Source organism: Scyliorhinus canicula, chromosome 13, assembly GCF_902713615.1.
Source record: "Scyliorhinus canicula chromosome 13, sScyCan1.1, whole genome shotgun sequence".
In the NCBI taxonomy this organism is placed as follows: Eukaryota; Metazoa; Chordata; class Chondrichthyes; order Carcharhiniformes; family Scyliorhinidae; genus Scyliorhinus; species Scyliorhinus canicula.
Window position 1 is genome coordinate 18,033,638 of NC_052158.1, and position 23,561 is coordinate 18,057,198.

Below are 23,561 nucleotides of genomic sequence, written 5' to 3' on the forward strand. Positions count from 1 at the left end.
CCTGATGTGATGATTATTGATTCAGTGAATGAGCAGAAAGAATATTTTTCCACTCCTGTATGGGATGTGGGTGTCGCTGGCTGAGTCCTCTTTGCCCATCCCTAATTGGCCTTGAGAAGGTGGTGTAGGTACACCCACAGTGCTGTTAGGGAGGGTGTTCCAGGATTTGGACCCAGCGACAGTGAAGGAACGGCCGATATGTTTCCAAGTCAGGATGGTGAGTGACTGGAAGGGAACCTCCAGGGGGTGGTATCAGGAAAGAGAATATCAGAATAGGTTCCGGAGTACGACATGTGACCATTCGGGAAGATCCTGTCTGAACATCAACACCGACTCCACTTTCCCATCCTATCCCTTCATTCCCTTTGTACTCAGGAATATATCGATCTCTGTGTTGAATATACTCACTGACATCTCGCCGAGAGAGAGAATTCCAAAGATTCCAAACTCTCTCTGCGGAAGGAATTTCTCCTCATCTCAGTCTTAAATGGACGACCCCTTATCCTGATTCTGTGACCCCTCGTTCTAGACCAATCTCAGCATCTACCCTGTCAGGATCTCTTAGAATTGTATATGTTTCAATAAGATCATCTCTCATTCTTCTAAACTTCAAAGAATATAGAGCCATCCAACTCAATCCCTCCTCATATCGGAAACCCTTTCATCCCAAGAATCAATTCCGTGAACCTTCATTGCTCCCTCTAAGGTAAGTATATGTTTCCTCAGGTAAGGAGACTGAAACTGTCCACAGCCCTCCAGCTGTGTCCACACTCAATCCCTGTTACATTGCAGCAAGACTTATTCTCTGATACTCCAACCCCATTGTAATAAAGGCTAAGATACCATTTCCCTCCCTGATTGTTCACTGTATCTGCTTGTTACCTTTCTCTGCTTCAGTGTATTTCGGGGTGTTGCCATTTAGGGTAGGTGGGGATAGGTTTAGGTATCTGGGGGTCCAGGTAACAGGGGAGGGGGCGACAATGCATAAGTGGAACTTAACAAAGTTGGTGGAGGAGATAAAGGAGGACTTTAGGATGTGGGATACACAGCGCCTGATGCTGGAGGGAAAGGTCCAAGTGGTTAAGGTGAATGTCTTGCCAAGGTTTTTATTTGGATTTCAGATGCTCCCGATTTTTATTCCGAAGGCCTACTTCCGGAGTTTGGTCAATGTAATTTGGGAGTTTATTTGGGCGGGGAAGGTGCCAAGGGTGAAGTGGGCCCTGATACAGAGACAGGGAGAGAAAGGGGACTTGGCGTTACCGAACCTGCTGTACTATTATTGGGCGGTGAATGTGGAGAAAGTGAGGTGATAGTGGGAGGGAGAGAGGCCGGAATGGGTTAGGATGGAGGAGGAGTCCTGTAGGGGGCCCAGCTTCAGGGCCATGGTAACGGTGGCACTACCGTTGTCACCGAGGGGATATACGGAGAGCCCGGGTGTACAGTCCACGGTTAGGGTGTGGAACCAGCTGAGGAGACACTTTAGGATGGAGGGGATGTCGGTGCTAATACTGTTGTGTGTGAACCACGGATTCAAACCGGGGGAGACGGATGGCATGTACAGGAGGTGGGGAGAGGTGGGGTTGATGAGGGCCAGGGATTTATATTTGGAGGAGAGGTTCTCCAGTCTGGAAGAGATGCGGGAGAGGGTAGAGTTCCCGAGGGGGGAGTGATTTTAGGTATTTCCAAGTGAGGGGCTTTGCATGGAAGGTGTGGAAAGGGTTCCCCAGGCTGCCGAAGTCGCCCTATTGGAACGGCTGCTGCTTCCGGACATGGAGGAGGAGGGTAGGATTGGAGACATATTGGGGGAGCAGGGGGAATGCACATGGTGAGGATTAAGGAGAAATGGGAGGAGGAGTTGGGGGAAGATAGAGGAGTGTGGAGTGAGGGCTGGGCGGGGTGAATTTGATCTTTTGTGCGTTAATGAGTTACAGGCTGGCATCTAATCGAGGTGTTCAGATGGTTTATATATAGAATAATGGATACCTGGGTGTGAGTTACAGACTGGAATCTAATCGAGGGGTTCAGATGGTTTATATATAGAATAATGGATACCTGGGTGTGAGTTACAGACTGGAATCTAATTGAGGGGTTCAGATGGTTTATATATAGAATAATGGATACCTGGGAGTGAGTTACAGACTGGAATCTAATCAAGGGGTTCAGATGGTTTATATATAGAATAATGGATATCTGGGAGTGAGTTACAGACCGGAATCTAATTGAGGGGTTCACCTGGTTTATATATAGAATAATGGATACCTGGGAGTGAGTTACAGAGTGGAATCTAATCGAGGGGTTCAGATGGTTTATATATAGAATAGTGGGTAGCACTGTAGCACAGTGGTTAGCACTGTTGCTACACAGTTCCAGGGTTCCAGGTGCAATTCCCTGCTTGGGCCACTGCCAGTGTGGAGTCTGCACGTTCTCCCTGTGTCTGTGTGGGTTTCCTCCGGGTGCTCCGGTTTCCTCCCACAAGTCCCGAAAGATGTGCTGTTAGGTAATTTGGACATTCTGAATTCTCCCTCTGTGTACCCAAACAGGCTCCAGAACGTGGCAACTAGTGGCTCTTCACAGTAACTTCATTGCTGTGTTAATGTAAGCCTACTGGTGACAATAATAAAGATTATTATTATATTTATGGTTTCACTCAATCTGGTCTCCAACTGAAAGGCAGCTGACAGTGCAAGTGGTCATTCACAACACTGCCAGCAGATGGCGGCGCTGCTCCACGTAAAGCCCTTCCAGCCAACATGGAGAAAGTGTGGATCAGGGTGAGAGATCAAGGGGGGGATTTCAGGAAGCGTTTCTTCACACAAAGGTTATAAAACCAAGGCGAGTAAATGTGGTTCAGATACAGACCAGCTGTGAGCTAACTGAATGGTGCAACAGGCTGGAGGGGCTCAATACCCAACACCTTTTGATAAAATTATCACTTTGACATGAGGATCTCAGGATATTTTTAAAAGCTGAGAGACTTGTAAATATTGGGAGACGGAAGGATTTGTGTCTCCATGAAGCAGAGAACGTTTATTTTAATGTATTTCATTCCAAATAAATTCAATAATGGGAAAACAAGCAACCTGGGGAACATTCCCCCCAGCACACAATGTTACAATCTGTACAAATGTTTCTATTTTACACATTTCCCCCCCCCCACCTCACGACGAACAATTCCTCAAACGTGGCCACCGACGATCCCCACCGTTTGGGGATCAGAATCCCCTCCGATATGGGAGTCACTGAGAAATCCAATCGGAAATTAAGGAGAAACATCTTTACCCAGAGCGGGATTAGAATGAGGAGGTCACTGCCGTTCACTGGGAACAGGGCAGGGGACGGGGGTAAAATAGAGGGAGTGGGTCCTTGCCACCAGTTCAGTGCTGGACTCACTCTGACTGGGTTTGGGGATGGATACGAGGCCCTTGTTTCAGGTGAAGCAACATTTTAAAGTCTGGGCTCGATGGCAGCATTTACACTCACAGTGACTCCCAGTGGGAGTCCTGATGTGTAAATGTGATCTGGTGGCTGACAGAGCCTGTCCCTTCATCACTCTCCAGTAAATGGAAGCTCTGCCCAGCTAGGATGTGTGTGTCTGTGTCTGGGTGTCTGTGTGTGTGTGTTACCTAAACTCTGCAGCAACTTTCCATATTCCTGTCCAGAAGCTGATCATAGAACAGTACAGCACAGAACAGGCCCTTCGGCCCTCGATGTTGTGCCGAGCAATGATCACCCTACTTAAACCCACGTAACCCGTATACCCGTAACCCAACAATCCCCCCATGAACCTTACACTACGGGCAATTTAGCATGGCCAATCCACCTAACCCGCACATCTTTGGACTGTGGGAGGAAACCGGAGCACCCGGAGGAAACCCACGCACACACAGGGAGAACGTGCAGACTCCACACAGACAGTGACCCAGCCGGGAATAGAACCTGGGACCCTGGAGCTGTGAAGCATTGATGCTAACCACCATGCTACCGTGAGGCCCCAAATCAGAGAGGTTCCGGCAGGATTGAGGGGGGAAAAGATGGGCCCGGATTTGGGAGGGAGAGAGAGAGACTCTCCAGGAATTTGGAGAACAAGGGCGAGGTTGGAGATGGGGGTGGACATGTTCAAAAATATGTTTTTTGTGAGAATGAGGGTCAGACGGTGACAGGGTGGAGAGAGGATAAGGAGGGGCTCAGGGATGAGATAGATTTGGAAAGGACATGGGGGGAGGGGAGGAGAGAAACTAGAGAAAGATGTGGGGGTGAAGGGGGGATGTTTGGTCAGTGGGTTGGGAGGGGCAGGAGGTTAGTAACAGAAACAGCTGTAAGGATGGTCTGGACTAAGAAAGCTATTGCTGAGTTCCTCACACGGGGGAGTTGAGGGAGGTGGGGAAAGGTGAGAGAGAGTTTTCAAGGGGTAGGTTTGTAGAGAGAGAAGAGCAATATGTTATAAATCTGACTTTATAAAAGTGAAAAAGGGTCCAGACACAATAAAGGGGTCAGTTTGATTCAATACCAAAGTTGCTGACACTGAGTGTGTCACTGATCACGTGAAGTGAAATCCAGGAAGTGCAGAACTGAACAGGAATTGAAAGTGAAAGAGCTGGAACAGGGACCGAGAGAGAGACTCTGGGCACTGAGATGGCATCTCCAGATCACACACAGGAACTAACCTGTCCCATCTGTCTGGAGATATTCACCCACCCGGTGTCTCTGGAATGTGGACATCATTTCTGCAGCTCCTGCATCTCCCAGAGTTGGCAGAAGGTACCGTGAGATGTTTCCTGCCCCCAGTGTCGACAGGTCTTCACCCAGAGGAACGTCAGGCCCGCTCGGACCCTCATTAACATCGTGGAGAAGGTCAGAGAGGTGAAGGTGACGCAGCCACAGGAGGAGTTTTAGTGTCAGGAACACGAGGAGAAGCTGAAACTCTTCTGTGAAGATGAACACAAAGCGATCTGTGTGGTGTGTGGGATGTCCAGAGCTCATAAGACGCACAGTGTGATCCCAATAAAGGAGGCAGCCCAGATATACAAGGTACTGGATCACTGCTACTGGCACAGGTAGATGGGGAAGAGGGACAGGGTGTAAGTCACAGAGAGAGAGAGTGTTTGTAGAATGTGGGGAGGGGAAGAGAGGGCTGGAGAGACAGGGATAGGGAAGGGAAGAGGGATGTTGAAAGAGGAGAGGGTTGGAGCGAGTAGAGGATTGATTGAGGAGGGGAATTAACCTGGAGGAGGATAATTGCAATAAACAGAATTAACCCACAGCTTCTACTTTGTTTATTGAGTGTAATCAATCCTGAGAATATCTCCTTCTCTATCTCACTGGTCTAACTCTATTTAAACACAGCAAACTCCTCCAGAAGGTGACAATGATTGTTTCCTTTGACAAACCAATTTCTGTCCTTTCTGTCTCAGAACAAGTTAGAAACATCATTGGAAACTCTGCAGAAGCAAATGGACCTCAGTCTTCACAGTAAAAGAGAACGAGAGGATGGGATTTTCCACATTAAGGTAGGAGAATGTCCTTTAGGCTTTGTGTAAACTTCCCTGTGTTTGTTATTGAGAGTGAGTGAGCTCCTCACACAGTCAGAGAGAGAGTTTTACTGAATAAGATGCTGCTGCTCCAAAGTACACTGCGGGTTGCTCCCTGAACTGCAATATAAGGGACCGTCTGTAAATTGCAGATTATTATAACAAAGTGTAAATGTCTTATTTTCTCTCTCAAGCCAACCCATCGATTGATGAAATAAATCTTGTCCATCACTCACTCCCGTGTTTCCATTATAAAGGCAAATTACTGCGGATGCTGGAATCTGAAACAAAAGGGAAAATACTGGAAAATCTCAGCAAGTCTGGCAACATCTGGAGGGAGAGAAAAGAGCTAACGTTTCGAGTCCTATAACTCTTTGTCAAAGCTCTTTCCTCTCCCTACAGATGCTGCCAGACTTGCTGAGATTTTCCAGCATTTTCCCTTTCGTCCCATGTTTCCATTATTCTACATATAAACCATCTGAACCCCTCGATTAGATTCCAGTCTGTAACTCGCTTCCAGATATCCATTATTCTATATATAAACCATCTGAACCCCTCGATTAGATTCCAGTCTGTAACTCACTCCCAGGTATCCATTATTCTATATATAAACCATCTGAACCCCTCGATTAGATTCGTCTGTAACTCACTCCCAGGTATCCTTTATTCTATATATAAACCATCTGAACCCCTCGATTAGATTCGTCTGTAACTCACTCACAGGTATCCATTATTCTATATATAATCCATCTGAACCCCTTGATTAGATTCCAGTGTGTAACTCACTCCCAGGGATCCACTATTCTATATATAAACCATCTGAACCCCTTAATTAGCTTCCAGTGTAACTCATTCCCAGGTATCCATTATTTTATATATAATCCATCTGAACCCCTCGATTAGATTCCAGTCTGTAACTCACTCCCAGGTATCCATTATTCTATATATAAACCATCTGAACCCCTCGATTAGATTCCAGTCTGTAACTCACTCCCAGGGATCCACTATTCTATATATAAACCATCTGAACCCCTCGATTAGATTCCAGTCTGCATCCCACTCTCAGGTTTCCATTATTCCATATATAAACAATCTCAACCCCTCGGATTAGATTCCAGTCTGTAACTCACTCCCAAGAATCCATTATTCTATATATAAACCAACTGAACCCTTCAATTAGATTCCAGTCTGTAACTCACTCCCAGGTATCCATTATTCCATATGTAAACCATCTGAATTCCACAATTAGATTCCACTTAGTGACTCAGCCCTTGATGTCTATTATTTCATAATTAACCACTGGAATCACTTTACAATGTTTGTTTGTAACTCACTCCCACATAGCCAATATTCCATCAAACTGTTCAGCAGACAGTGGGCTGTTATTATTTGTTATCCTTGCTGGATATAAATTTTTATCCTATATCCCAGTGGAGAGAGACCAGGGATACTGGGATTATAAACGTTGTTTATTCCGTTCTGTATTCAATCTGTTCCAGGCTGAAGTTGACAGACTGAGAAATGAAATCAACAGTGAATTTGAAAAGATGCACAAGTTCCTGTTTGAGAAGGAGGAGCTGATGAAAGCAGAGTTGGAGAGAAAAAGCAATAAAATATTCGAGGAAATGGAGAACAATTTAACCAAAACCATGGAGGAAATCTCTTCTCTTGAAGGAGCAATAAGAGATCTTAAATCGAGGCTGGAGGTACAACTGGCCCCAGAGTTCCTCAAGGTACAAAATCTCTGCCTTGCCCAGTGAAACATTTCAGAGACTGAGGGCAGGCACTCTGACCTTTAACCTCTGGGTTTGGTTTAGGCCTCAGTCTGATTGGTTGGATGAGTGTCTCTTTGTGCTGTCAGTAAGGGTCCAATGGGAAATGAGGTGAGATAATCTCAGTGTGATTCCTATACACAGCGTAACCACGGCACTGCTTGATGATTGGACTCCGAGAGAGCTGGGCTGGGAACTGAGATGTTTACACTGCTGCAGATGGAGTTCTACTGAGATCTGCTGAGGACGGGTTAATGTGCATTATTGCAGGGGTGATGGAGATATGGTTAGAGAGATAGGAATGGGAGCAGGTGAGTGCAGCACGCCCAGCTGGACAACAGTGGAGAGGCGGTGGAGGAGGATGGCGTGATCGACCATGTCAAAGGCTGCAGACAGACCAAGAATAAAGAGGAGGGAAAGTTTGTAAGGATGGGTTTTTTGGGGAGAGGGGTGAAGATGTAGATTTCAATGAGAGAGAGACAACACGTGATGAGATGAAACAGTTTACAATCCCAGCTAACATGGGGACCAGGAGGGGAGGTTGGGAGATCAGTAGTTTTTGGGAATAGGATGGAGGGGACAGGAGGTGGGTCTGATGGACAAGATGAGCCCCGAGAGGGAATGAAAGGAAAAAATAAAAGTTATTTTCTAACTGAAAACTTGGTCTCTCAATTTCTACTCGAGATTTACAACAAGAACTCTTTAATCTGACTCGATCATATCTATTCTGTTTCTTTCCCCTCAGGATATTCAAGACCTGTTGATGAGGTAAGCAGATATAAAGAAACAGTTTTGTGATGTGATCACTGCTGTCTCTCGAACACACACTGATTTCCAGACCTGTTTTTACAGGAGTCAGATGGAGTTTCACAAGCCTGGAACTGTCTCCACTCAGTTACCTGTGGCTATCGCTGGTGAACCAGTCAAATACATCAAAGTGTGGAGGGAAATGAGAGCAGTGATTTCACCAGGTATCATTCTCTGTATATTACTATCTCCCTGCTGTTATCCACGTGATTAATGAGGTTTGACACACTGATGAAATGATTAGAAGATCAGAAGGAATAAGAACAGGAGTTGTCCAGCCAATTGAACATGCTCTGATTTTTGATAAGATCATGTCTGATCTAATTGGGGCCTTTGCTCCACTTTCCTGCCTGTCCCAGATGACCCTTAACCCTCTTGCTGATCAACAATCTATGGAATTCGGTCATGAATCAATGACCCAGCCTCTGCTGCTCTCTGTGGTAGAGAAGTCCAAAGACTAATATCCCTCTCCGAGAAGGAATTCCTCCTCATCTCTGTTTTCAATAGAGGCCCCTTCATTTGATGCTGTGTCACCTACACCTCGATTGGCCCAGAAATCAAACATCCTCCCAGCATCGACCCTGGTTAAGGAATCCGCTCAGAATGTTATGTTTCAATAAGACAACCTCTTATTCTTCTAAACTCCAGTGAGTATAGACCCAACCAGCTCAACGTTTCCTCATAAGTCAATCCCTTCATCCCAGGAATCAGCCCAGTGAACCTTCTCTGAACTGTGTCCAATGAGAGTCTCTCCCTCCTGATGTAAGGAGATCAGATCTGAACACAGTACTCAAGCTGCAGTCTCACCAATCCCCTGTAAAGTTGGAGCAAGTCTTCCCTACTTTACACTCCATCCCTTTTCCAATAAAGGCCAACATTCCATTTATTTTCCTCATTCCTTGCTGTCCCTGGACACTAACTTTTAGTGATTGGTGTACAAGGTCCCCCAGATCCCTCTGTGCTGCAGCATTCTGCTGTCCCTTTCTATTGAAATAATTTGCTGCTTTTCTATTCTTTCTGCCAAAGTGGACAACCTCCCATTTTCCCACATTATACTCCATCTGCTAAATCTTTGCCCACTCACTTAACCGGTCTATATCCCTCCGCAAACACTTTGTATCCTCCTCACAACTTCCCGACCTAACTTCGTGGCATCAGAAAATTTGGCTCCAGCATATTCGGTTTCTTCATCCAATCAGGAATATTGATCATAAATAGTTGTATCCCCATCACTGATCAGTAATCTCGGGAATTTGGAAAGATTACAACCAATGAATCCACTTTCTCCCCAGCCCCTCCTTTAAAATCCTGGGATGCAGGACATCAGGTCCAGGGGACAAGTTGCCTTTAATCCCGTTAGTTTTCCAGATATTTTTTCTCTGGTGATCATGATTGTTTTAAGTTTGTCTCTCCCTTTTCCCCCCTGCTTTTCCCCAACACTGGATGACCCCATGTATTGTTCTCTGTATATTGTTGGGTATTTTTCTTTCCCCAGGTTATAAGAAAACATTTATTTAACGATATTTTTACATTTCTGAGGGACATTGCCAGACCTCAGCACAGAGCACCGATTGGTCCCCACATGCCCCGTTGCTGTGACTGATACTCTTCCCCTCACTCCTTACACCAGTTACCATGACTACATTATATCCCCTCTGTGACCAAGGACAGGAACTCCCAACTTAGGCAGACTTCACCTTCTGTCTCTCCCTCAGCACTTTGCCTTGCTGTGAATGGAATTCAGTTCAGAGAAGTGTGAGGTTAATGTATTGGGAGAGGGAAGATATGACAAGGGAATAGACAATAAGTGGTAAGATAGTGAGAGGTGTGGAGGAACAGAGGGAGATTTGAGTTCATGTCCACAGATTCAGGACAGGTGGATAAAGTGGTGAAGATAACACACCGGATATTTTCCTGTACTGACCACGGAATAGAAAATAAGCACTGGGAGCTAATGTCGGAACTTTAGAAAACACGCTAGTCCACAGCTAGAGTACTTTGTATCTTTCTGGTCAGTGTGCTGGAGAGGTTACCGAGGAGATTAATGAGGGTGTTGGCTGGTTCAGAGAACTTGAGTTCTGCGTTATGATTGGATAGATTGGGGTTGTTTTCATTGGATCAGAGGAGGCTGAGGGGAGATTTAATTGAGGTGTATAAAATTAGGAGTGTCCAGATAGAGTGGAAAGGAAATCCCAAGTTCCATTACCTCGGGGTCTCTGATTAGGGAGAATGGATACAGGGTAAGAGGGAGGAGGGTTAAAGGGATTATTTTCACACACAATGTGGTCTGGATCTAGGACTCACAGACTGAAAGGATGATAGAGGCAGAAACCCTCATAACATTTATAAAGTAATCAGATCTGCACTGAAAGTGCCGTAACCAAAAGAGTTACGGAGCAGGAAATGGAAACCGGGATTGGGCTGGAGAATTCTTTTTCAGCCGAATCTCACAGGTTGGTCTGAAATTGCCTCTTTCTATGAATCCCAGAATGTTTACAAAATGAGAAGTGACCATTCGGCCCATTGTGTTCCTGCTAGCTCACTGCAAGACCAACTCACCAAGGGCCATTCCTTCACATTTTTCTCTGTAGTGCTGCAGATATAAGTTCTTCAGTTAATGATTCAATTCCATATGAAAGTTGTGTTTGAATCTGATTCCACCACAGTACATTCCTGACCCTAAACACTCGCTGTGTGAAAAGGTTTTCCCTCACGCTAATGTGGCTTCTTTTGTCAATCAGTTTAAATTCTGTGTCCTCTGGTTCTCTTCTCTCAGGGGAACCACCTCAGCTTCTCCAAACTGTGTCCGTAACTGAATTTCCTCCTCCCAGGAACCATTGTGGTGAATGTTTCCTGCTCTCTCTCTAATGCCCTCACATCCTCCCTCAAAGTGTGTTCCCAGATCAGAGTTGAGGGTTAACCAGTGTTTTATACAGATATAACTTTGTCACTCTATTCTGTGTTAATAAAGTCTAAGATGCTGCATTCTTTATTAACCACTCTCGCTCCTTGTCCTGTCACCACTAATTGTGAAATGATATCCTGTGCATCAAGGTTTGGGTCATTAATTTACATCAGGAAAGTCAGAACCCTTTGAATACCAATGTATATCTATCTTCAGTCTGAACAAGCAACAACTGTCATTCACCTCGTTTCATATCCATGTTGCTACTGTCCTCGTTATTCTGTATATTTTCTATGTTTCTGCCTGTTAGGGTGACTGTTCCCCTGTTGCCAGAGACTAGGGAACATACGAGGAGGTTGTAGTGATCCTCGCCTGAGTGTGTACAGAAGGGGCTGATGGGAAATGGAAGTACCACCAGGGGGCAGCACGGGGACATATAAGAGTGACGCCGAAGGCCCGCCCTCGCTCACTTTGGCTGGAGAGGCAGGGGAGCAGGACAGGACGGAAGTTGAGCTCAGGGCTGCAAGTGGTTAGGCCTAGTTGCAGAGCATAGAAAAGCAGTATCTTTACCAGTGCCATTCTGTAAGTAAAAGCTAACGAAGTAATTTATTGTGGAGCGCAATTAACCATCCTTCAACTGCTGAACGACTTCTAGCATTCTTTTAAGAAACATAACATGGTACAGGAGTGGCTTCTTTGAACAGAAAGAACCAACGCAACCAGCAAAAGCAACAGGCCGGCCGCCCGACTGTGGAAGACTTCGCAGCCTCTCGACTCCAGACGACCTTCTGAAGCAATTGATCAGACGCTACGTCCAGGGATGATGAGAACTACAGGTAATTTAAATAGCAACTGGAAAATGTTTAAACAGCAGTTTCAGCTATACATGTCAGCTCTGGACTTAAATGCAGCCGCCGATGACAGAAAAATTGGACTTTTACTCTCTTCGGCAGGCCAGCAGGTGATAGACATTTATAACTCTTTTACATATGCTGATACTGAAGATAAAACCACGTATCAAGTGATAGTGGCAAAATTTGATGACCACTGTAAATCACAATCCAATGAAATCATTGAAAGATTCAACCTGCGTAACAGATTCCACAAAAACGGGGAGACTATGTCCCACTTTGTAACAGATCTGCGCTTGCTAGCACAAGGCTGCAACTACGGTGATTTAACAGACTCAACAATCAGAGATCAATTAATCTATGGTCTTGCCGACGGAAATCTAAAAGAATCATTAATGCTGCAAAATGACTTAACACTGAAAACCACCATAGATAAATGCTTACTACAGGAGCAGAAAAAGCAGCAGTTACTGGAGCTGTTTGACAAAGATACCTTGGAAAACACTAACCACGAGGCAGATGTGAAAATGGTGACCTCTCCTCACGGGCCCTCTCTTCCGGTCGCTGGCCCGTCTGCGCATGCGCGCCATCCCAAAAGACGCGACCCCGGAAGTACTTGGTACGAGCATGCGCACTTCTTGCAATACCGGCCCCGGACTGAAAGTCGCGCTGCGCATGCGCGAACGCAACATACGCATGACGTCATGACGTGTCATCACTGTGGCTCCGCCCATTTAAAAGGGCAATGTCCTGCACAAGTAAAAGGTGCAGAAAATGATCCATTTTGCCTCCCAATGTCAGTCCACAGCCAAATATTACTCCAGAATGCAAAGGCATGGAGACTTTAAAGTACGCACAGTTGATGTAATGGACACTCCGGCACCTGAAGACAATTTCTCCAAACACAAAGAATTCCACTCCTGGGAGAACACGTACGGCATTGGAATCATAAACGCCACAGCGGAACCACAGGAGCTGACAACAAAGCCTCGACACGTGCATGCCATCGACTCCACAAGCGAATGGAGTGCTACGGTGCAAGTCAATGACTTCCCCATCACGTTCAAGCTGGACACTGGAGCATCCGTAAACTTGATGACGAGCAAAGATCTCGCATCCGTCACAGGAATGCACGAGATGTTACCTGCCGCATGCAAGTTTTTTTTAATAAATAATTTTTATTGAAATTTTTACAAAATACGAAATATAAACATCTTAACTCTATTAACGTACAACCGCGGTAACACCCCATAAACAATGCCCCCCAGCTTCAAGAGCAACTTCAAACAAGAGGAAGAAACAAAAACAAAGAAAAAGAGAAAAGAAAAAAAAACAAACAAAGGAGAGAGATAGCACCCTCCACAAACCCTTGTGCACAGTTCTCCCTCCCCCCAATCCTTACCCCCCCCCCGGGTTGCTGCTGCTGTCGGCCTATTTCCCTACCGTTCCGCCAGGAAGTCCAGGAAAGGCTGCCACCGCCTAAAGAACCGTTGTACTGATCCCCTCAGGGCAAATTTCACCCTCTCCAGTTTAATGAACCCCGCCATATCCGAGATCCAGGCCTCCACGTTTGGGGGCCTCGCATCCTTCCATTGGAGCAAGATCCTCCGCCGGGCTACTAGGGACGCAAAGGCCAGGACCCCAGCCTCTATCGCCTCCTGCACTCCCGGCTCCACTGCAACCCCAAAAATTGCGAGTCCCCAGCCTGGCTCGACCCTGGATCCCACCACCCTCGACACCATCTTTGCTACCCTCTTCCAAAACTCCCCCAATGCTGGGCACGCCCAAAACATATGGGCGTGGTTCACTGGGCTCCCCGAGCACCTAGCACACCTGTCCTCGCCCCCAAAAAACCTACTCATCCTTGTCCCAGTCATGTGGGCCCTATGCAGCACCTTGAATTCTATGAGGCTAAGCCTCGCACAGGGAGAGGAGGAATTCACTCTCTCCAGGGCATCCGCCCACGTCCCCTCCTCAATCTCCTCCCCCAGCTCCTCTTCCCACTTCCCCTTCAGTTCCTCCACCGAGGCCTCGTCTACCTCCTGCATCACCCGGTATATGTCTGAAATCCTCCCTCCTCCGACCCACACCCCCGAGAGCACCCTATCCCGCACCCCTCGTGGGGGCAGCAAGGGGAACCCCTCCACCTGCTGCCTGGCAAACGCCCTCACCTGGATGTACCTAAACAGCCACCTGGACCGCTAGGTACCTGAAGCTCTTCCCTGCCTGCTTCAATGGGAGCCTACCAATCCCCTCCTCTTGATCCCCCTGATGCACCACAAACACCTCACTCTTGCCCAGGTTCAGCTTATACCCCGAGAAACCCCCGAATTCCCCAAGAATCCTCATCACCTCCAGCATCCCCCCCACCGGGTCCGCCACATGCAGCAACAGGTCGTCCGCGTACAGTGACACTCGATGCTCCTCCCCACCCCGCACCAGACCCCTCCAGTTCCCTGACTCCCTCAATGCCATGGCCAGGGGCTCAATTGCCAACGCGAAGAGCAAGGGGGGCAGGGGGCACCCCTGTCTCATCCCCCGGTGCAGCCGAAAGTACTCCGACCTCCTCCTATTCTTGGCTACACTTGCCATCGGGGCCTTGTAGAGCAGCCTCACCCACCGAATAAACCCCTCCCCAAACCCAAACCTCTCCAACACCTCCCACAAGTACTCCCACTCCACCCTATCGAAGGCCTTCTCCGCGTCCAACGCCACCACTATCTCCGCCTCCCCTTTCACCGCCGACATCATAATGACATTGAGGAGTCTTCGCACATTTGTGTTCAGCTGCCTTCCCTTCACAAACCCCGTCTGGTCCTCATGTATGACCCCCGGCACACAATCCTCAATTCTAGTGGCCAGGATCTTTGCCAGCAGCTTGGCATTGGCGTTCAGCAGCGAAATCGGCCTATATGATCCACACTGCAGAGGGTCCTTGTCCCGCTTCAGGATCAAGGAAATCAGCGCCCTGCCGCATGCAAGTTAACTGATTACAACGGAAACCAGATCACCTCAAAGGGATCCTGCCACCTACAAGTTGCCAACAAGACAGTCACAACAGGACTACGATTTGAAATTGTAGATGACAAAAGATCCTCACTGCTAGGTGCTCAAGCCTGCAAGGATTTGCTGCTAATTCAAAGGATCTTCATGCACGCATCACGCCTGGCCGATGACATACAGCTGCTACTCAGCGAGTAACCCGACGTCTTCTCTGGCATGGGTACGTTACCCTACACATACAAAATCCTGCTCAAGGAGGATGCCATACCGATCATTCATGCCCCATGGAGGGTGCCGGCTCCGTTGCGGGACAAGCTAACAGCTGAACTTCAACGTCTCCAATCTCAAGGCATTATCTCACGAGTCACCAGGGCCGGCTCAAAGTACCGGCAACTCGGGCAGTCGCCCGGGGCGCCATGTGCTAGGGGGCGCCATCAAGGAGTGCGGGTCCCGCGCATGCGCAGTTGGGCCGGTGCCAACCAGCGCATGCGCGGTGGCTGCCCTCCCTCAGGCCGCCCCGCACAAACATGGCGGATGGATCCAGGCTCGCCGGTGGTCACTCCGCCCCCCCCCCCCCTCGGGCCCCCTCCGCCCCGCCCCCTCGCCCCCCCCCCCCCCCCCCCCCCCCCCCCCCCCCCCCCCCCCCCCCCCCGAAGGGCGCCGAAGTTCAGCTTGCCCGGGGCGCCAGCAAACCTAGGGCCGGCGCTACGAGTCACACAGCCGACTGACTGGGTCAGCTCGCTGGTGTGTGTTAAGAAGCCGTCTGGTGAACTCAGAATCTGTTTAGATCCCAAAGGCTTGAACAAGAACATTCGCAGGGAACACTACCCTATCCCCAAGCGAGAGGAAATAACGAGCGAAATGGCACAAGCTCGCATATTTACCAAGCTTGATGCCTCACAGGGCTTCTGGCAAATGCAGCTCGATGAGTCCAGCCGCCTGCTGTGTACCTTCAACACGCCGTTTGGACGTTATTGTTATAATCGGATGCCCTTCAGCATTATATCTGCATCCGAATTATTTCATCGAATAATGGAGCAGATGACAGAAGGCATTGAAGGCGTCCGTGTCTATGTTGATGACATCATAATATGGTCAACGACAGAGGAAGACCACATTGCGAGGTTAAAACAACTCTTCCAAAGAATCCACCACTTTGGACTGAAGCTCAACCAGGCCAAGTGCACCTTTGCACGGTCCTCTCTGACCTTCCTGGGCGACACAATATCAGAGCACGGGGTGAAGCCGGACGCTGAGAAGATCGCAGCAATTCAGAGCATGCAGAGACCACAGGACAAGAAAGCAGTGCTCAGGTTCCTGGGATTCATTAACTTCCTAGGCAAGTTCATATCGAACCTGGCAGCAAGGACGACGGTGTTAAGGCAAGTGATAAGGAAGGACACGGCGTTTGCCTGGACCCAACAGCACCAAGATGAATGGGTTGATCTGAGACACCAGTTGATGGCAGCTCCAACGCTGGCATTTTTTGACCTGGCAAAACCTGCAAAGATCTCCACCGATGCCAGTCAACATGGAATATGTGCGGTGCTACTGCAACAGAATGTCCAGTCGGACTGGGTCCCAGTGGCTTACGCTTCAAGAGCGATGACCGCCACAGAGTGCAGGTACGCACAGATAGAGGAGTGCCTGGGATTGATCACAGGCGTGACCAAATTCCACCGCTATGTGTACGGTCTCCCCACATTTCTCGTGGAAACTGATCATAGGCCGCTGGTAAACATCATCGACAAAGATCTAAATAATATGACACCGCGCCTACAACGCATGATGATGAAGTTGCGGAGGTACGACTTCACGCTGGTCTACACCCCTGGCAAGGACCTTGTAATAGCTGACACATTATCCCGAGCCATTGACGCTGACAATCCGCCTCCGGCTTCCATCAATGATGTGGAAACTCATGCACAGTGGGGCAGGGAGACACTCCCGGCAACAGACGAGAGGCTGCAGCAAATTTGTCAGGTGACACGGGAAGATGCCACCCTCCTTCAAGTCATACACGACCTTCAGCATGGCTGGCCAAGAGGGCGGTGCCCACAGTTCCAAAATGTCCAAACTGAACTGTCCATGGTGGATGGCATCATACTGCGGAATGACAGAATCGTCATCCCACTGGCGCTCCGGGCGGACATGCTCCGCAGGATTCACAAGGGGCACCTTGGTGCCGAAAAGTCCAAAAGGAGAGCACGACAATCCGTTTACTGGCCAGGGATAAACGAGGACATAACGAACATGGTGCTCACATGTGACACGTGTCAAAGGCATCGACCGGCACAATGCAAGGAGCCACTACGGCAGCATGAGATGGCCACGTCACCATGGGACAAAGTTGGCATAGACTTGTTTCACGCCATGGGCCGCAACTATGTTCTGCTCATCGATTACTACTCCGACTTTCCGGAAGTACTAAAACTTCCGGATCTCACAGCGGCATCAGTCATCAAGGCCTGCAAAGAAACCTTCTCCAGGCATGGCATCCCACAGACGGTCATGTCTGACAATGGTCCTTGCTTTGCCAGCTGGGAGTGGATGGACTTCGCCAAGCACTACAACTTCAAGCATGTAACGTTGAGTCCGCAATCGAATGACAGGATGGAGAAAGGTGTCCACATTATCAAACAACTCATCAGCAAGGCTGCGGACTCAAAGTCCGACATACACTTGGCCCTCTTGTCATACCGTTCGTCACCTTTGAGCTCTGGGCTATCACCGGCTCAAATGCTCTTCAACAGAGATGTGCGGAAAACGTTACCGGCACTACAATTCACCAATCCCGATCACTCGCCTGTCCTGGATAAGATGCGTCACCAACGTCAATTGCAAAAGCAGCACTATGACCAGCAGGCAAAAGTACTGCATCTGTTGGCAATCAACGATACGGTGAGGTTGCGACACCCGGCTGGGGGCTGGTCTAAAATGGCGACGGTTCTCCGCCAAATATTGCCACGATCCTATGTTGTGCAGTCTGACGATGGAACACTGTTTCGACGAAATCGACGAGACCCTCTAAAAGTTACACCTCGCCGACAGGTATTTCCAACACTAGATCTACAGGACGCTGTCATGCAACATCCTGTAACTCCAGCAGCTGGTGTCCAAATGGACGTAAAAGACTCTGGATCTCCATTCCTACTCAGGAGGTCTACCCGGATCAGACGTGCACCCAACCGTCTGAACTTATGAACATGAACTGACAATATCATTGCTCTGCCTTGTCTTTGGATATAAACCTAACTGTTTGAATTTGTGTTTAGTTACAGCTCTGCAACTAAAAAAAAAAGTGAAAAAGGGGGATGTAGTCATCCTCGCCTGAGTGTGTACAGAAGGGGCTGAATAAACCATCCTTTAACTGCTGAACGACTTCTAGCATTCTTTTAAGAAACATAACAGAGGTTAAAGAGCAAAACCGTGTATTGAGAAATTGAAGTTATTTCTCTGTCATTTAGATGTCAATTTTCCACCAGGATCACTCCTTCCAGCTCTACAGCCCCCTTGTCCTGACTGAGATCTCGGAGGGGGTGTAGGGCTGGAGGAGGGGAGCCCACCCCCTTGTCCTGGCTGAGGTCTCGGAGGGGGGTGGAGGGCTGGAGGGGGACAGCTCACCCCCTTGTCCTGACTGAGATCTCAGAGGGGGGTGTAGGGCTGGAGGAGGAGAGCCCACCCCCTTGTCCTGACTGAGGTCTCGGAGGGGGGTGTAGGGCTGGAGGAGGAGAGCCCACCCCCTTGTCCTGGCTGAGGTCTCGGAGGGGGGTGTAGGGCTGGAGGAGGTGACAGAGATGGAGTGTGGGCAGTGAGAATTTTAAATTTGAGGCATTGCTGGGATCAAAGCTGATGAGGATCAGTGAGCACTGGGGGGGCTGAAATTATCAACAGGGGACAACCAGTGTCAGATTCCAGTAGATTGAGTTCAGGGTGGTGACTGACTTCCTACAACTTGTCTTAACCAAGGTCCTGTACTGGAGAGAGATCTTTATTTTCAGTGAATTGATGCTGATCTGTGCTGAGTGAATGGAGCTGAGGGAATGGGGAGGAATTTCTTCAGACACTCTGTCCCTGAGCTTCCACAGTTCCTGGGCTCAGGAATGTGGTGATGTCCCATCACCGTCTGTACACGTCCCGTCATTCACTCCTGTTTTTCTCACAGTAACAGCTTCCCAATCATGTTCTCTTCCAGTTCCAGCATCTCTCACCCTGGACCCAGAGACAGCAAACAACCGACTCATCATTTCCCAGGATCTGACTAGTGTGAGGTACGGAAATGAGGAGCAAGCTCGACCTGTTCATCCGGGAAGATTTAACGAATATTTGTATGTTTTGAGCTCCCAGAGTTTCACATCGGGGAGACACTACTGTGAGGTGGGTCTTGGAAACAAGCCTTACTGGATTGTGGGTGTCTGCAGAGAGTCTGTCAATAGAAAAGGACTGATCATTCCTTCAACTGAGAATGGATTCTGGGTCATAAGGCGGATTGATGATGCCATCTCCCAGCTGAAAGTGAAACCCCGGAAGTTGGGAATTTACCTGGATTATGAGGGGGGACAGGTATCATTTTACGATGCTGAGGACATGTCTCACCTGTACACCTTCACTGACACATTCACCGAGAAACTCTACCCCATCTTTAATCCCTGTAATAATAACTCTGGTAATAACTCTGAGCCACTCACACTGCTCTCTGAGTAACACAGTGGGAGACGCTTTGGGAGGTCGGAGTTTTAGTGAGAAGCCTGATTCACTGTCTGAACAGCTCAGGTTGTCCTGATTCCCTGCTGTGTGCTGTCAGGGGGCGAGTGTGTTTCTGTATTGTTTATTCTGTAAATTTAACTCAGATTCTCCACCCATCCCACTGTCCCGATCTCAATCTAATGGGGCCCATAAACACTGGGCTGGTATAGAATGAAGCATAATCTCCTGAATTGTGGTAACTGTGCCCAGCTCTCGAACAATTCATTGTGAATCTTTATTTTGTTTCCTCCCTTGAATAAATATTTTATTTGAAGACGGGGCTGACACCTGGTGTGATGATTATTGATTCAGTGAATGAGCAGAAACAATGTTTTTTCACTCCTGTATGGGATGTGGGTGTCGCTGGCTGAGCCCTCGTTGCCCATCCCTAATTGCCCTTGAGAAGCTGGTGTAGGTACATCCACAGTGCAGTTAGGGATGGAGTTCCAGGATTTGACCCAGCGACAGTGAAGGAATGGCCGATATGTTTCCAAGTCAGGATGGTGAGTGACTGGAAGGGAACCTCCAGGTGGTGGTATCAGGAATGAGAATATCAGAATAGGTTCCGGAGTAGGACCTGTGACCATTCGGGAAGATCCTGTCTGAACATCAACATTGACTCCACTTTCCCATCCTATCCCTTCATTCCCTTTGTACTCAGGAATATATCATTCTCTGTGTTGAATATACTCACGGACGTCTCACCGAGGTGGAGCTCAGCTTCAGGGCCATGGTAACGGTGGCAATACCGTTGTCACCGAGGAGATATACGGAGAGCCCGGGTTGTACAGTCCACGGTTAGGGTGTGGAACCAGCTGAGGAGAGACTTTAGGATGGAGGGGATGTCGGTGCTAATACTGTTGTGTGTGAACCACGGATTCAAACCGGGGGAGACGGATGGCATGTACAGGAGGTGGAGAGAGGTGGGATTGATGAGGGCGAGGGAATTATATTTGAAGGCGAGGTTCGCCAGTCTGGAAGAGCTGTGGGAGAGGGTAGAGCTCCTGAGGGGGGAGTGATTTTAGGTATTTCTAAGTGAGGGGCTTTGCACGGAAGGTGTGGAAAGAGTTCCCCAGGCTGCCGAAGTCGCCCTATTGGAACGGCTGCTGCTTCCAGACATGGAGAAGGAGGGTAGGATTGGGGACATATTGGGGGAGCAGGGGGAATGCACATGGTAAGGATTAAGGAGAAATGGGAGGAGGAGTTGGGGGGAGATAGGGGAGTGGGGAATGAGGCGCTGGGCGGGGTGAATTTGACCTCTTGTGCGCGGATGAGTTACAGACTGGCATCTATGCGAGGGGTTCAGATGGTTTATATATAGAATAATGGATACCTGGGAGTGAGTTACACACTGGAATCTAATCGAGGGGTTCAGATGGTTTATATATAGAATAGTAAGCAGCACGGCAACACAGTGGTTAGCACTGTTGCTACACAGTTCTAGGGCCTCAGGTGCAATTCCCTGCTTGGGCCACTGTCTGTGTGGAGTCTCCATGTTCTCCCTGTGTCTTCGTGGGTTTCCTCCGGGTGCTCCGGTTTCCTCCCACAAGTCCCGTAAGATGTGCTGTTAGGTAATTTAGACATTCTGAATTCTTCATCTGTGTACCTGAACAGGGACCGGAATGTGGCGACTAGTGGCTTTTCACAGTAACTTCATTGCCGTGTTCATGTAAGCCTACTTGTGACAATAATAAAGATTATTATTATTATATTTATAGCCTCAATCAATCCCATCTCCAGTTTAAAGGCAGCTGACGGTGCAAGTGGTCATTCACAGTACTGCCAGCAGATGGCGGCGCTGGCTCCATGTAAAGCCCTTCCAGCCAACATGGGGAAAGTGTGGGTCAGGATGGGAGAGATCAAGGGGGTGATTTCAGGAAGCGCTTCTTCACACAAAGATTATAAAACCAAGGTGAGTAAATGTGGTTCAGATACAGACCAGCTAACTGAATGGTGCAACAGGCTGGAGGGGCTCAAAAACCAACACCGTTGTAAAATTATCCACTTTGACATGAGGATCTCAGGATATTTTTAAAAGCTGAGAGACTTGTAAATATTGGGAGACGGAAGGATTTGTGTATCCATGAAGCAGAGAACGTTTATTTTAATGTATTTTATTCCAAATAAATTCAATAATACAAAAACAAGCAACCTGGGGAACATTCTCCCCAGCCACAATGTTACAATCTGTACAAATGTTTCCATTTTACACATTCCACCCCCCTCGTGATGAACAATTCCTCAAACGTGGCCACCGACGATCCCCACCGTTTGGGGATCAGAATCCCCTCAGATATGGGAATCACTGAGAAATTCAATAGGGAATTCAGGAGAAACATCTTTACCCAGAGCGGGATTAGAATGAGGAGGTCACTGCCGTTCACTGGGAACAGAGCAGGGGACTGGGATAAAATAGAGGGAGTGGGTCCTTGCCACCAGTTCAGTGCTGGACTCACTCTGACTGGGTTTGGGGATGGAGACGAGGCCCTTGTTTCAGGTGAAGCAACATTTTAAAGTCTGTGCTCGATGGCAGCATTTACACTCACAGTGACTCCCAGTGGGAGTCAATGGAAAGGGATATTGTCCAGAGTGTTCAACAAGAGGCTGATTCACTGTCTCCCATTGAGTGCTGCCACCCCAGTCGAATATCCTGCCAATGAGCATCACTGTCTCAGTAACATGTCTTGTGAGATGATCACAAACTATGGGTGAGGCAATAGCAGAATCAGCTTCACGATTTATTCAAACTAACAGAAGATTAACAAGTGGATGGAGCAGGAGCTGAACAGAATTTAAAGATGTTATTGGGCAGTCAATGTCCCAGTTCCTGATGTGTAAATGTGATCGAGTGATTGACAGAGCCTGTCCCTTCATCACTCTCCAGTAAATGGAAGCTCTGCACAGCTAGGGTGCATGTGTGTGTCAGGGTCTGTGTTTGTGTGTGTGTGCGTGAGGGTGTGTGTGTGTCAGGGTCTGTGTTTGCATGTGTGAGGGTGTGTGTGTGTCAGGGTCTTGGTCTGTGTGTCTGTGAGGGTCTCTGACTGGGACTGGAGACCCCCCTCAGGACAGTTTCCAGCACAAACACTTTGATTCAGTCAGAGGCAACAACAAATTACATTGATATAGCACCTTCAATGGAGGAAAACATCCAAAGGGATTCGGAGGCAGTGTCAATCAGACAACAATATTTGGGACTGAATCTGTTCTTCGAGACGCTTCTCCCCACAGGCAGAGAATGTGCAGCATCTGAGAAATGAGCAGCTCCAACACACCATTGTTCCTGTTCACTCCAGTTACAGAAACTCTGCACCAACTTTCCATCTTCCTGTCCAGAAGCTGATCAGAGAGGTTCCGGCAGGATTGAGGGGGGAAAAGATGGGCCCGGATTTGGGAGGGAGAGAGAGAGAGAGACTCTCCAGGAATTTGGAGAACAAGGGGGAGGTTGGAGATGGGGGTGGACATTTTCAAAAAGATGTTTTTTGTCAGAATGAGGGTCAGATGGTGACAGGATGGAGAGAGGATAAGGAGGGGCTCAGGGATGAGATGGATTTGGAAAGGACATGGGGGGGGGGGGAGGGTGAGGAGAGAAACTAGAGAAAGATGTGGGGGTGAAGGGGGGATGTTTAGTCAGTGGGTTGGGGGGCTGGAGGTTAGTAACAGAAACAGCTGTAAGGATGGTCTGGATTGTAACTAAGAAAGCCATTGCTGAGTTCCTCACACGGGGGAGTTGAGGTAGGTGGGGAAAGGGGGGAGAGAATTCTCAAGGGGTGGGTTTGTAGAGAGAGAAGAGCAAAAATGTTATAAATCTGACTTTATAAAAGTGAAAAAGCCTCCAGACACAATGAAGGGGTCAGTTTGATTTAATTCCAAAGTTGCTGACACTGAGTGTGTCACTGATCACGTGAAGTGAAATCCAGGAAGTGCAGAGCTGAACAGAAATTGAAAGTGA

The 23,561-nt window shown here is 48.2% G+C and overlaps 1 protein-coding gene across 1 annotated transcript; it reads left to right on the forward strand.

Annotated features, from left to right (window-relative positions):
- The first annotated feature begins 4,866 nt into the window (after positions 1-4,866).
- LOC119976336 (zinc-binding protein A33-like) lies at positions 4,867-19,631 on the forward strand. Its single transcript, XM_038816801.1, has 6 exons — positions 4,867-5,028; positions 5,412-5,507; positions 7,028-7,261; positions 8,046-8,068; positions 8,153-8,271; positions 19,062-19,631. The coding sequence occupies exons 1-6, from the start codon at positions 4,966-4,968 to the stop codon at positions 19,568-19,570; spliced, it is 1,044 nt and encodes a 347-aa protein (XP_038672729.1). The 5' UTR covers positions 4,867-4,965; the 3' UTR covers positions 19,571-19,631.
- Positions 19,632-23,561: the final 3,930 nt, after the last annotated feature.